This window comes from Alosa alosa, chromosome 1 (genome assembly GCF_017589495.1).
Source record: "Alosa alosa isolate M-15738 ecotype Scorff River chromosome 1, AALO_Geno_1.1, whole genome shotgun sequence".
Lineage (NCBI taxonomy): Eukaryota > Metazoa > Chordata > Actinopteri > Clupeiformes > Clupeidae > Alosa > Alosa alosa.
This window is the reverse complement of record NC_063189.1, coordinates 33607796-33623770: the sequence shown is the minus strand read 5'-3', so window position 1 is coordinate 33623770 and position 15975 is coordinate 33607796. Positions and strand designations below refer to the sequence as shown.

The 15975-nt window shown below is 41.5% G+C and overlaps 1 protein-coding gene across 1 annotated transcript; it reads left to right on the top strand.

Moving 5' to 3' along the window:
• The first annotated feature begins 2926 nt into the window (after nucleotides 1-2926).
• On the top strand, nucleotides 2927-13615 carry klf3 (Kruppel-like factor 3 (basic)). Its single transcript, XM_048261490.1, has 6 exons — nucleotides 2927-3241; nucleotides 7824-7879; nucleotides 8803-9409; nucleotides 9564-9699; nucleotides 11442-11602; nucleotides 11848-13615. The coding sequence occupies exons 2-6, from the start codon at nucleotides 7841-7843 to the stop codon at nucleotides 12027-12029; spliced, it is 1125 nt and encodes a 374-aa protein (XP_048117447.1). The 5' UTR covers nucleotides 2927-3241; nucleotides 7824-7840; the 3' UTR covers nucleotides 12030-13615.
• Nucleotides 13616-15975: the final 2360 nt, after the last annotated feature.

The following is a 15975-nucleotide window of genomic DNA, read 5'->3' as shown; positions in this document are numbered from 1 at the left end:
TATCCAGCGAAGGGCTATTCTTGGGATGCTGTCTCTTCTCAGAACATGTCCAATCCAGTTCCAGCGCCTCTTTGTTATAATACTATCCATGCTGTCTTGTTGGCATCTAGTCAGTAGATCTTTGTTGGATATGTTATTGGTCCAAAAAAATTGACATATCCTTCGTAGACTTTTTGTGTGGAAGACTGACAGTTGACACAGGTCGCTTGCTATCATCCATCCATCCGGAGCATTCTGCTCCATAGGCCTACAGGAGGGTGGATAGCACACAACTCTAATATATCCTCAGTTTTGTCTTTGCTCTATATTGCTGTGACTTCCATAATGTTGTTCAACATTCTGAACGCATTTCTGGCTTTATTGATTTTGATTGATTTTTTTTTTTTTATGTCATTGTGTGCACCCCCATCAAATCTTACAGTACTGCCAAGGTAGGTGAACTCCTTTGTTGTTGTTAGAGCTTCTCCGTACACAAGGATTGGTGGTGCCATCACCTCCGATTTCCTCTGATTTATTTTCAGGCCAACTTGCTGTGCAAAGCAGCTGAGACGTGATGTCTTCTCTTGCATGTGTTGGTGAGACTAGAGCTAAATCGTCAGCAAAATCCAGGTCTTCTAACGTTGAGAAGAGGGTCCATCTTATACCTGTTCCTTTTTCTTCTGTTGTGCGGCGCATCACCCAGTCTATAACGATGGTTAAGAGCAGTGCTGACATCACACATTCTTGTCTGTCTCACACAGGGCCGGAGTGGGGCCACTTTTCAGCCCGGGAGTTTCAGGCCCAAGACCGGCCCACTTTTTTAGTGGTGGTGGAAATTGGATAAATAAAGCAAAATTTCAGCTCTTACTATCCTGTAGTTTTTATTATAGGCTAATATTCCACTATTCCACAAGGATAGGTTGACAAGTTAACAAAAACAGGAAGGAAGAAATAAAGCATTTAAAATGTATCCCACAATTCCACTAAGAGGCATATTGAACTACTGTATTGTTTACATGTTTTTTTCTGCATGGGTCAGCTATCATGTTGTTGTTTGGTGATTTGCTCCTTTACTACATCCACTTCTGAGCAAACAAGCCATATAGGTTGATCATGTAGCCTACTGCTGTCATAGACTACTGTTCTTTCTTCCATAAAATAACTTTAATTCATATGGTTAACTCTATTATCCTTTCTACTTGTCCCTATAGTCATAGTTAATTTCGGGCTCATCATTTTCAGCGGGGGACTGGCTGATCTGCTGCGCAGGCTACTTTTGTTTTTAGGCCTATAGGCTACTGCATACACAGATCAAGCTTGAGTTTTGTTATCAATATTTGCATAATATTTGCAAAGTCTATGAATAGCCATATTGGATGATACGAAAATGCTAATATTTTAATTCATTTAATACGTTACTTGCGAATAGGTTGACAACGCTATAACGTCCATGTTATTAGCCCAATTACGCCGTTATAATCATGGCTATCTCTCTTTACCAGTTGCCACTTATGTCTGTCCTCTTCAAAAAAAATTGGAAGCATGGCACATTTGGCAGCATTTCCCTCCAATACTTTTCGTCTTTTTCACCTGGCCTTTTCAGTCCCTCGTGGCATCTTTCTACTATCCATCATCCATCCTCCCTGACGCTTATCACTACGGTAGGGCCGGCCCGGCTGAGAATTTTTTTTAGGAAAGACGGGCTATATGGACCCAACCAATTAACTCTTCTTGGGAGGGGAGAACAACCCATGCAGAGGCTGCGGTGTTGGGCATAAAATGCGAACGTGTGTAGCCAACTTTAAGAGAAGATAACGAAGATTAACGTGACAAATGCCAATATTTTTCCCTCGACCGGCCCAAAAGTGAAGCGGCCCACTGGGAATTCTCCCGATTCTCCCGATTACCCACTCCGGGCCTGGTCTCACAATATAGATATATTCAGAAATCCTATTGTGTGTGTGTGTGCGTGCGTGCGTGCGTGCGTGCGTGCGCGCGCACAATCCTTTTGTCCTCCCACACCTTGGCCCCACCTTGACTTCTCTAAAGTGTGTGGCCAATTTCTCCTATCTCTTTCATCCTCACTAGTCCTGTGGCTACCAGTGACATTTCCTCCCTGCTGGTTCTTGTTCAGTTAATGCCATACTTGACATATGAAGCATACAACTTGAAGAGAGGAGGGAAACTGCACATAAGGTTTGAGTAGGCCTGGGGGCAGAAAAGTCTTACTAATGTCACGTTCCACAAATGTTATCTATCAATCAAAGCAGAAACAGATCTGATTTCTTCGGTGGAAAATGTGTTGGTAGCCTGTGTTTTTTTTTTGTTCACTAATATTTTAACTCATATTCAAATAATTTAGCAGATGCTTTAATCCAAAGCGATTTACATATCAAGATACATCGCAAAAGGAGGCCTTAACATGACACCTCAAGACAATCAGAAGGACTGGAATGTATTGGACTGGAAGTATTAGCCAGAGAGGAACCAAATGCGATATTAGGGTTTTCAAAGGAGAATATGATAATAAATCACTAACTGGATACAAATTTATAGTGCAACTCTGATAGCAGTTATGGCAAAGGGCCTTAACCAGCTTGTGAGATACATGACCTATGACCTGGCTATGCAAGTTTACCCCTGCTGTATGCAGATTAGTCTGTCAATTGACAGGTTACTGACAATGTGACAAAACTGTAAAGATTTTTGTTATTTTATTTTCATCACTTTGGGGGGAATATTAATTGTCTTAAATAGACTATGTTAAACTTAGAACTCTTTCTGAATATTTGTCTTGGCAATTAAGGCAGTCTTATGCAGCGTGACACTACACACACACAGACACACACACACACACACACACACACACCGGGAGCCAGATTCGCGCCCCACCCTCGCTTCCAGTGGCCGCCGGTCTCCGCCCAGGAACTTAGCACGGTCCTTCCACTGATCATATGACAAGCGCTCTTCGTGGAGGTAAAGCAAAAGTTTCGTAACTTGAGAAAGATTTCAGAACCATCTGCTTGTGGACGGTTTGTTTATGGACTTTTCGCTAAACATATTCCTTAGCGTTTTCTAAGCGCAGATGTGAGACACAACCCGTCGTTATTTTCTGCGTCACCTTTTCGCTTGTGCCAAAATCCTGATTTTTCAAGAATCCACACTATTCGCTTGAACAACGGAATATCGACAATTTTAGACCTATTTTTCCTCCTACAGTCTTGAAGAAAGGGTCATCAACAAGACCAAGAAATCGCGTGAGGTAGGCTAAGTAACATAAGTGTATCAATTGTGAATGTTGTCACCGTTTTATTTTGTTTTTTAAGAATTAATCACATGACACATACTTATTTCACAGATGCCAGAGCATCGTTGGCTATCGTTTTGTAGCCTACATTTTATAGGCCTACACTACTGGTTTACTTTATCCATCAGCCCACGTCTGACCATAGGCCTTAAGCCTAGATGAACGTTCTATTAAGAACATGATTATAAAAACTTTTGGTGATTTTATGATGCCTTGATGTAAGACCTACTTTATTGCTCACAATGAGTCCAACTAGTTAGTTCAAGGTCTAGTAGGCCTACTTAATCCTGCTGTTATATTAATTTATTCAGTATATTGTTGCGGTCTCCTGATTTTTAACAGCAGTCATATGTGCCACATATGGGAGAGGAACACACCATTTAATCAGTAGCAAATGTTATAATCAAGAAGTGTTATCCATTTTTACAGACAGGATCTGAAAGGACATTGTGTACAGCATTGAAATGAAACACTCAGAAACTCTGATGCCATGCTGCATGGTGTGTTTGTAGTTTATTCTGGTCCTACCTGATTTTTTTTTATTATAGGCCTACATATGTGTTTTGTTGTTGAAAATAGGATTGTCTGTGTGACCACCTCCTCACATCTGTAGATTAGTGTTAACTTCGTCAGACGAGACGAGAGGAAATATGTTCGTCAACAACCTTTTTTTTCATGACTAAGACGAGACGGCAGTATTGTCCTGAAACACTGACTAAGACTATCTTAAGATGCATTATTGTTGACGAAAAAAGACGAGACTAAAATGTTTTGCATGAAATAAAAACTAAGATAAAATCTCTCTTCATTTTCGTCTACAAAATGAGAAGACAGAACATCTAGCTGTTATGTTTTCAAAATATTCCGAATGAGTTCATAAGCAACAGCTTTCCTGTAGGCTAGTCTACGTGCTGTTGCTGCAACCCTGTGGCTGCAACACGAAACTACATGGAACAAGAACACTGGAGATTTCTGCAAGAGTTAGCAAGCTAACTATAAGCTTTATGCCACAATGCTACATACCCAGAAGTTGAAGGTTCTCTCATACAAATTAACATCCCCCAGAATGTCCATACGAAAATGTTTATCATGTAATGTCAATTATTTAACTAGTTAGACTGAGGATGCAAAGTTTGCTAGCAAGTAAGCCAATATAGAAAGTTCGCTAGCAGGTTAGCTATGGCTAAGATGGAGAGTCTGATTGGGGAATGTGTTGTGTTTGAGGCATATCGCCATCTAGCAAGGCGGAGTAAAACATTAATACTTTGGCCTACAGTGTTTCTCAAACTTTTTCAGTTTCAGGACCACTAAACTAACCCTAGCTAAAAAAAAAAAAGATTAGACCTACTTCAACAGTAGCCTATAATTAGTCTACACAATAGGCCTACTCACTGAACCACTTTGCTTATTGTGTGGATTCATACTGTATGATTTAAACTGGCATATCTTACATAGACAGTGTTGCAGAACTGTTTTTACATACAAGTTGGTTCAATATTGCAAACAACTCATCTATATTATATTTTACCACGCCTGCTCATGGACTACTTGGGATAGCTTTATGGACGTCCAGTGATCCACGGACAACACTTTGAGAAACACTGGTCTACTTAATATGACAGTGGTCCAGTCAAATCTTTTACTGTCTATGGTCAAATCCCAGCCGAGCTATAACTGTATAAATCAGAATGAGTAATTATAACAGACGAGTAGCCCTGTGGACACACAATATTGTTGGAAAATTGAGATGTGTGAAACACTATTTGACTCAAATGGTAATCAGAAATAATTAGTTATAAAAAAAAGACTAAAATGTGTTGACTAAAACTGACTAAGACTAAGATACCTTTAGTTTTCTTTTGACTAAAACTAGACTAAAATGACGAGACTTTTTAGTCCACTAAAACTTGACTAACAAAAATGATATTTGAATGACTAAATATGACAAAGACTAAAAAGGACATTTCGTCACAAGACTAAGACTAAGACTAAATTAAAAATAGGTGACAAAATTAACACTACTGTAGATGTGGACATTTATGTTTTTGAACATGTAAATGAAAGTGTTAACTGGAAATCGCACTCCATGTGGAGATTGAATGTCTGTTATATCCTCAAAAAGGAGTGAATGAAGCATCAGTGATATGAGCTAGCTCCCAGAAGTGAAGCAATTACAGTAAATGCCTGTACTCTGGCTGTCAGTCTGTCCATAGTGCTCATGCAATCTCTCTCTCTCTCTCTCTCTCTCTCTCTCTTTCTCTCACACACTCACTCACTGTGCCTGCTTGCCTCTCTCTGTCACCTTTCCTCAGCTTTTGTTTCCTGACTTTTTGTCTCAAGGCTACCGCTTGCGTCAGACATTCCACTTGGCACATAGAGGCTCTCTTCCTGTTTGGAGCCTCTTAAGGGAGACTGCCTTTGTTGGGGGGAGGGGGTGGAGAAGGGCGTGCTCTTAAACACTCACTCTCACACACACAGACACACACACACACACAGAGAGAGAGAGAAACCCCACCCTCTTACACGCCTTTCCCCTGGATCAACACCCTGATGTTATCTGGAACAGCAGACACACACACACACACACACACCATTGCTCAAAGGGCATGTAGCTGGGCATACAGGGCTAAACATTAAATGTTTTTTGTGTCAGTACAGGCTAGGCATCATAGAGTATTTTGTGCAAACAAAAGGTCTTTACCAACAGATTAACACTTAACTTGTAAGTTACAACAGCCTGCCTTCATATTCTCCTTGTATTATAGATCAGGTGATACAGAAACCCACCACCTGCATATGTACACACACACACACACACCGGCTCATAAAAGCATGTCCTCTCTGATCCTGCCCGCCCATGTTTACAAAGAAACCCACTTCATCCCAGCTTTCAAGTCTTGGTTTTGCAACACAACCTAAATGATTGGATGAATGCCATGGTTTTGGCCTTTGTGTTTGACGAGCCTTGACAGCCTTGACACTTTTCCCAAGATAGCATGTGCATATGTAACACATGAAGGTTCTATACATTAGAAGTGTTAATAATATTTCAGTCAGGCTTGTGCAAAATTCCAGAATTGAATTGAAACTGGCTCTTTAATTGCAATTCAATTCTTGACTTTCACTTGCATTTCAATTGAGGTAGCAAACAGGAAGCAGAATTGCAATTCAAATTGTGCACAACCCTGATTTCAGTAACATATTTATATACTCTTCAGTTTGAGGTAGTCTGGTGGCCTTATTGACATTTTGGATTGCTGGCCCCAGTGAGATCCTGTTAAGTTGGTACATGTGTTTGACTTTCCTGTTAAGCAAGGAGGAGGGGCAGTTATGTCATTTCAAGCCTTTGTTCAGTGGTATTATATTATGCTTGATGCATATGATGTATGACATGCATCACATCACTTAGTCACACACAAACACACCTTCTAGAGTTGAAGTTTATATAAGGAAAGTAGTGGTGTTGGAGAGAGAGAGAGAGAGAGAGAGAGAGAGAGAGAGAGAGAGAGAGAGAGATGGCAATGAACAAGTCAGAGAGAAGGGGACAGACAGAGAGGGAATGTTTGCTAAGTGGGTTGTCTGGGTGTTTAGTGGTAATGCGCTGATAACATTGCATTTCAATCTCAAATGTACTCCTGATGCATGTTCAGTACATGTTCCCCCACAAACCCAACGCACACACACACACTTGTACACATGTATGCATTTACCTTACCAGTATTCTATGTAAAAGGAGAACATGTCAAGGTTATTCTTAAGTGTGTGTGTGTGAGTGTGTGTGTTTGAGAGAGAGTGTGAATGAGTAAATGTTTTTGTGTGCCTTGATGATGTGAGTAGACCTTGTCTCTCGGCAACTGTTCTGGTTACACCCTGCTTGTCACCAACCTCAGACTAACAACGACTTTTTGCATTTTGAAGAGCAGGTCTATGTGGTCAATGCAGGTCAATTAGTAGACATTTTTGTCATGATGTGTAGGAGCAAAGTGCTGCAAGCATGCTCTGAATCCTTTGATGGGAGTTAAGCTTCTTTGTTAATGTTTAATTGTAAGACTCTCTCTCCATGATCGATAGACTTTGGTCAAGATGTAATTTCTTCCTATCATATATTTACCTTGATCTCCCGGTAGTTATAAAAAATCTCTGACCACTGATATACATTAACACACACACATGCACACAGACACACGGACAAGTGTGTGTAAAAAGCAAGATGTAAATCAGTTTACCTGCTTTTTAAAAAATGTGCAGTTAGTGTCTACATGACCACATCACATTTGCACATCTGTGCTTGTGAGACACTAGATCAACAAACAAAACAAAAAACAAAAATAGTCAAATAACATCTGCATGTGATGCGTACTGAACAGTGAAGTTTCAGTTTTCAGTGTAATTTTTTTGTTTGTCCGTTCGTGCTCATGTTTATTTTGGTTTGTTTTTTATGTTTAAAAATACTCTAATGGCTGATTGATGGTGTCGGTAGTAGACCTGGTGGCCCTGCTGGTGGCTTATGCCTGATGCTTCATGTCTCATCTCACAGGTCCACTTGTGCCAGCCATGCTCATGTATGACTACCCACTAAAGGACATGGAGACGGTGAGTTGCCCGGGGCTCGCTTTACGTCATATTTGATCCATAGGTTGTGCAGTTTTGTTTCTCTTTATCTCTTTGTTGATGTTAATGGATAGAATGGTTTGAATGTGTTGGCACCTCTTCCTCAAGGGTTGTGCCATAATGGAGCTGGTGGTGAAGGGAGTCACTGTCTCTTCCTCTTGTACAAACTGTTTTATGGTACAGCTACATACATGTATAGACTGGCAATCAGCCAGATGGGACATAGGAAAGGGATCTGGAGTTAGTGAGTAGGTACTGTACAGTATGTTGTGGACTTAGAGAGTAACACTAGTGTCCTCTCCTTCTTTTCCTGTTTCACTGCAGCATGGGTTTGAGTCTGAGTGTTGGTGCATTGCACACTGACTGGGCTTGTCTCTGTGGGGTGCTATGTGCTAATCTAGAAACATATGATGCAACAATAGAAAAAAAAAAACACGACCCTCCATAATGGTCATTTCTTAACCCAAACTCATTCTGGCCCTCTCACAGATGGACACACATTCCTTAAGCATGACTTGTGCAGGGTGTGTGTTGCCGTCTGTCTTAGAGAGAGACAAAGCAATATTTGGGTTTAGGGAGGGTATTCTTGTGACATCAAAATGCAGTCTGTTGTTAGATTTATTTGTGTGTTTGTGATCATGATCCTCCTCTGTCATGTTGTAATTAGCCTACCTTTATAATATATCTCATATGACCTTTTTGTCATCCTCGGTCATGTTGTATGTAGCCTACCTTTATAATATATCTCATATGACCTTCTTGTCATCCTTAGTCATGTTGTATGTAGCCTAGCTACCTTTATAATATATCTCATATGACCTTTTTGTCATCCTCTGTCATGTTGGATGTAGCTTACCTTTATAATATATCTCATATGACCTTTTTGTCTCCCATTCCTCCTGCAGTCGGTGTACCAGGGCTATTCTTCAGTAATGAAGCCTCAAGTGGAAGCTTATAGTGTCATCTTCCCTCCTCACATGGGTCCCAGTGCTGCTGGTCATCTCTATCCATCTCAGTACCCAAGTCACACTCACTATCACTACCCTCTTCAGACGTACTCTAGCCCCCACCAGTCTGAAGCCCTGCCCCCCTCTAGCACGCAGGTGGAGCCAGTCGATCTGTCTCTCAGTAAGCGCTCCTCATCCTCCTCTCCTTCCTCCTCCTTCTCCCCATCCTCCTCTCCGTCCTCCACTCGAAGCTCTCTTTCACCTCCGCACACGTACAGCAGCCCGCACACACACACCAGCACACACTCCCTCTCCCAGACACTCACCTGCTCCAGCTCCAGCTCCTGCTCCAGCTCCCCCAAGCCCAGGCACAGTCTTCCACAGTCTCCAGCAGCCATGGCCATGTCCTTTTCAGCCATGATGCCCGTCTTGCATGCCCCCTCCGGAATGATCCCTGTCATTCTGCCCATCATGTATCCCTCTACTATGCACCCACCGATCATGCTCTCTCCAGTTGCCACTGATGACCAGCATGGCGGGCCAGTTGTATCCTCACACAAGAATGGTAAGTGGACACACTTTGTCTGTATGTCTCTCTCTGTCTAACCCACTGTCAGTTTGTGGACATGTCCCAAGCTGCCAAATAGCAATGCTACAAACTTACACACACACACACACACACACCTATTATCACAAGTTTCTCTTATTTTCTTTTGTAGCCTCCATGAAATCTCCTAATTATTCAAATGACATGGAACCAGTGAAAATCAAATCCGAGCCTGGCTTTGAAAGTTACCCAGAACCCTATGATGAGGAAATAACATCATCAGTGATCAACAGACAGCTTTCTTATGAGTGAGTGTGATCTGTTCAAAGCATGCACTTCTGTTTTTCCTCTTACACCTGAATGCATCTTCTGCTCACATAACCACAGAATGATACAGGTTCATTTACTCTCTCCATTGATTTATTAAAGCTTGGACCCCTTTATGTCTGTATGTGAACTATGACCATAATGGATTTATTGTGTGTGTGTGTGTGTGTGTGTGTGTGTGTGTGTGTGTGTTGTTGCATGTGTTAAGTACAGTATTAAGGTAAAACATGCCCTTTCTTGCCCTATCTGGGAATTTTGTGGATTCTTTAATAATGCAGCCAAATGTCAACATTCCACTTTCAACACTGTACACATGCTACCCAACCCCCATCTCTCCAAAACACACCCTGTTAATATTCCTGAAACTCTCTGACAGACACACACACAGCATATTTAGTGTTATGTTTATTTTCACGTCTACATCGTTGGCTAATGCTATCCACTGCACTGTAGAGATGTATCATCTCCTTAGAGCCCTATTATGGGTTTTGTGTTGCATTAGAAATGTAAACCTGGGTGTATTGGATGATGAGAGTAGCTTAGATTAGCTTTTCCAGTAATTTAAAACAAGCAAATTTGCTTAACGCACTGGCAACCAAATTTGCTTGTTTTAAATTTGTCTTAAAATAAGACATGCTGCTATCAAATTAAGTCAAAATGATCTTACGAGAAAGCACTAGGTAAGTCTCCTAATATTAAAAACAATACCAACTAGATTTTCTTTATCTTAATATAGCCTAATATTAATAACACTTGGTTAGATAAGCAGTTTTTCCAGTGTGGGTCGAGATAGATACCAGAAGATGTTGAATATGCACTGAATTAAAGAGTATATTGTCCAAAAATATCCCTTTAGAAAAATTTACTATCACAAAGGGGGTGTGGACAGAAACAGACGCAGATAGCGAGATGCAGGAAGTCTTAATTACAGTGTAATGTAAGGGGGTGTGGCAGGAACTGAATGGGGGTGTGGTAGCATATCTGCATTCTGTGGACCGCTACAGGCTCCAACTTGTAAAGAGTAAAAAAAACAACAACTGAAAATAACCTTACTATTGAAAGTTAAACGAAAAATTCCGGTGTGATATTGACCTAAAGTGTGTTGAAACATGATACCGAGTGTGAACGTATGTCTCATAGCTCATCTCGGCTTGTCCCCTGCACTCAGAAATCTGGCGCTAGTTAGCCGATGCTACAAACAGTTTTTCGATGGGGGTGCCTCGGGCATCGGCCTAGCCATGCAAATAAATCACTGTTTTACACCATTTACAAGGCTCATAAGACAAGGCTCACAAGCTTTACAAGACAAGTAGCTCCATACTTCATTGGTAGACTTCCGAGGGCCTTGACATTTAAAACGAGACATTGAGAACTTTGAAAAAGCACTGGTAGTTTACTTACTAGACAATTTATACAGACAGTATCTTCACAGAGTTTAGCGTTTGCAGCCATCTTGAATTTAGTCACGATAAGTCGAGCGACGAGTATGAATGAACAGGTATGATAAGGGATCAGATTCCAAAAATAATTCCGTGGAAATGCATGGATTCCAGTTGCTGCTACTGGAAGAAACTGAAACTGGAGCAAAGTTGGGAAAAAAGCAGGATAAAACTCAAGCATACTGTGATTGAAAACAATGCTGCCATCTAATGGTCATTTAAGGGAAATGCCGTAAACTGTGAATTGATTTTAACAAATTTGTTTAATGTGCATATTTTTTCAGAAAAAACACTCCTTCTGTGATCATGCGTCCTGTCAAAGCTCGGCATGTGGAGTCCCCAGATCCGCTGAAGAAACGGCGCATCCATCGGTGTGACTTTGGGGGCTGCAATAAAATCTACACCAAGAGCTCCCACCTGAAGGCCCACAGGCGCACTCATACAGGTCAGACACATGCAAACACAGGAGAAAGCAGCAGGGGTAGAGCAGAAGTATCTCAATCAATATCTTTTTTCAGCTGAATTGGATGCATTCATTAAATACTCACCATTCAAGAAAATGCCTCGAATGCTAAAAGCTTTGCCAGTAGAGGCCAAGCCATCACAGTGTGTAACTTGTGTGTAGAAAATACAAATGGAAACGATCTTCATAAGTTCAGTGTATTTTAACATGCATTCTTTTTGCTACAGGAGAGAAGCCATACAAGTGCATGTGGGAGGGCTGCACGTGGAAATTTGCACGTTCGGATGAGCTGACGCGACACTTCCGCAAACACACCGGTGTCAAGCCCTTCCAGTGCCCAGACTGTGAGCGCAGCTTCTCCCGCTCCGATCACCTGGCCCTGCACAGGAAACGCCACCTGCTGGTCTGACCAGTGACCACAGGGCCCCCTTCCACTGCTTCTCCTGTAGATATTCAACCCCTGAGCCATCCTCTACCACTGACATGAGCAGAGTGGATCTGTTCGTGTTCAAAGGTCCTCGTTCAAAAATGCAGTAACTTCTCTCCATATATCTTTCATCTCATTCTTGTCATTTTACTTATGTGTGCTTTGTTACCGTTAATATTTGCAGTTTGGCAGTTGTGAACTTCCTCTGCTGGTCAGAGGACAGACACATACACAGAGATACACAACTTACCGTGCACACGATAATACACAGGCACACAGATACAAGAACAACATTTACAACATTTGAGTCAGACATAAACAGTGTGAATCTTGTTTTTATCATGTACACAAAATAATTTGGGTCACTCACTAAGTGCTGTTTTCTATTATTGCTAATTGTTCAAGACCTTCTCATCACAATAACTGATTATCTTCCACCTGCCTATTTGAATGGGTGATTTTGAATATAGAGATTTCCTTGGGAGTGTGTGAGTGAGTGTGAGTGTGAGTGCAATCCTCATGTAGAATAGAACTAATCATAGAGTATAACACCATCAGCCACTTTTCTTGCGTAATGCATCTTTATTTGTAAGTCAAGATTTTTAGTTGCCGAAAATGATATTTTATTATTATTTGTCTACAATATGTCCACATCTGTTCATGATCTATTTATTTTAGGTCACATCAGACTATGTATGGCTCATCGTATCTATTACCTGAAGGGAAAACGGCATTGACTTGTAATTCAAAATGTGAAATATTTCTGAAAGGGCATTATTGTCAGTTAATGAACTGAATGTTTTGGTATTGTTTTGGTTGTTGTGCATATTGCTTTATGTGTGTATATGACACTTGTAGTATGTAAAGGAATCGTGGAAAACAGGGAGATGCCTTTATTGACGTTTGTGCTAATACTTTAGGACCATTTCCGAGGAAGACATTTGTCATTGTGATGGATTATGTGCACTTTAAAACTTTTTAAAACTTTTTAGAAGCCAAGGTCTTCTGATATGTTTGAAATGTTGCATTTCTGAATGCTTTTGGAAGGTAATACTCAGTCACAACTACATCACTTCTTCATTCAATATGTCACTTCTATTTAAACAAAGGATTGTTTTGCAATATATCTTCCAAGAGGGTGAATTTCAGGATAGGTGCCTGAAATGGATAGGTGCTTTGAAAGAGGAACAGTCCAGGCAGAAATTAGGGAGCGGGAAACATCTATGTCTGAGGTAAATCCCAAAAGTCAGAGCAGCAAAATAATGCAGAACTGTATAAGACTTATAACACAATTTTAAATTTTTTATAATAGAAATTATAATATATTTTTATAGAATGATAATACTGAAGTGGTGAGATGTTTTTTTATTTTATTAATTGCATGATTTTGATTTTTTTTTTTACCTGAAATTACAAGTATACATTTCTTTCAAGATGTGAATCCTAAAACATATATTTTCACAGTTCAGAGGGAATGGATTCTTATCATTGTACTAAACTGTGAATGGCTTATATACTGTACAGGTGCATATGGTTTTTATTGTCACAATAAACATGTATTGATAATGTTTTGCATCAAGAAGTGTTTTTCTTTGATTTCAACATTGTACACTTAAAGCAAAAACAAAATTCAACTGGATGAATTCCACTACATATGTAGGCTACATGATGTATCCATTTCAAGGGTTGATTTTAGTCTGGAAACCAGACTCTGACTTCGCAGAGTACTGTAGGGAAAAGAAATCGACCGGAGGTACGTAGGCAGGCCGAGGCCAGGCTAGGTTGATTTGATTCTTTCAATTTATGTTCAATAATCTCTAAAAAATCTAATCTCAATTAATGTATGTCTCTTTGTTATTTAATTTTATTTAATTTTATTATTATAATGTAGCCTCTTTTATTACAGCCTGGACCTATTTTAATGTTTTATTATTAACAAAACAGGCAGGAACTCTTTTTTTCGATATTTGCGATGTAACACTTTAATGTACACGTCCAGCAAACTGCGATATAACGGTATTTTCGCCCACCCCTAACTGGAGTATTTATTTTTCTAAGAACTTTTCACTTTACTCCCCGACATTTTCACAGAAATATCTGTACTTTCTACTTCTTACATTTTCTGAACTCATTTCAAAAGTAGTGTTACTTTTGTGTTAATGCATTTGAGGCAAGTTATCAATTATTTTTTATTTGTCATTGTGTAGTGTTAGGACTTGCAGGCAAGGACCCAAATGCAGACCAGAAACTTGCGTAGTTCAGTTTTAATGTTGCAGCCAGACAGCAACAGAGCAAAGCACAAGAGATACAGTCCAAACACGAAAAGTTCCAAAAAGGGCAAAGCACAAAAGATCCAGGATGAGTATCCAAAACGCAGGCAAAAACACAAAAGTTCAGGCAAAAACAGGCAGAGTATTCACAGAAGACCAGCAATACATCTCTGGCAGACACAGCATTATCCTCACCAAAATCAGTTACAACCAGACAAAGAACAGAAAATAAACTGAACTTTAAATACTAGGCAGTCTAACCAAAGGAGACAGATCATTGGGTGAGGACAAACAAGGGACAGGAGAAATCAATACAGATAATAAGCAGACTGATGAACAGCACAGGTGTGGGCAGAAAGTGGCGGGAAAAAACAGGGAGTGGCAAGTTGGAGGTGGGATTCAGGCCACAACAAAGGCACATGGCATCAAAACACAAGATTGTCCGACAATACACAACCAGTCCAGCAGGGCGGCCAGAGTCCCTCAGTACTAAGTACTGACAATACCCCCCCGCCTACGGACGCCTCCAGGCGTCCCCTTGGGTGGAATGGGGTGCCGGCGAAGGAAGTCCGTAATGAGAGTCCGGTCAAGAATGTGCCGAGCCGGGACCCAGCACCTCTCCTCGGGACCGTAGCCCTCCCAGTCCACAAGAAACTGGAGTCCTCGGCCCCAACGCCGAGCATCCAGCAGTCGCCGAACAGAACACACTTCTGAGCCACCAACAAGCCGCGGGGGAGGGGGGGGTTTGGTGGCAGGGTCCAAGGGGCTACAGACGAAAGGCTTGATCTTGGAAACATGGAAAGTGGGGTGGATACGGCGAAGAGGGGCAGGGAGCTTGAGGCGGACGATCTTATCAATTGGGTAGGGACCAATGAAGCGGGGGGCAAGTTTACGGGAGTTGACCCTAAGGGGAAGATCCAGGGTTGACAGCCATACCCGCTGTCCTTGGTGATAACGAGGGGGCTGAGAGCGATGTTTGTCCGCCTGAGCTTTCATCTTGGCTGAGGAGCGAAGAAGTGCAGAACGAGTGCGTCTCCACGTCCGGTGGCAGCGGCGGATGAATGCCTCAGCAGATGGAACCCCCACCTCCTTCTCTTGATCCGGAAATAGTGGTGGTTGGTAACCCAGGGAGCACTCGAAGGGGGTCCGGCCAGTGGAGGAGGATAGATGGGAGTTGATGGCATATTCTGCCCAAGGCAACTGTTGGCTCCAGGAGGACGGATTCTGGGAAGCCACGCAGCGCAACACCGTCTCCAGTTGTTGGTTAGCCCGCTCGGTCTGGCCGTTGGTCTGTGGATGAAACCCAGAAGATAAACAGACAGAAGCACCAAGAAGCTTACAAAAGCCTTCCAGAAACTGGATGTAAACTGTGGGCCCCTGTCTGACACCACCTCAACAGGCAACCCGCGGTAACTTGAATACATGTTGTAGCATTAAATTTGCTGTGTCTTTGGCAGAGGGAAGACTGGGTAGAGGAATGAAGTGTACTGACTTGGAGAAACGGTCAACAACGGTGAGGATGGTTGTGTTACCGTCAGATGGAGGAAGACCAGTAACAAAATCCAGAGAGATATGGGACCATGGCCTCTTGGGAATCTGCAGGGGTTGCAACAGACCTGCAGGAGGTTGAGTGGAAGTCTTGTTCTGGGCACAAACCG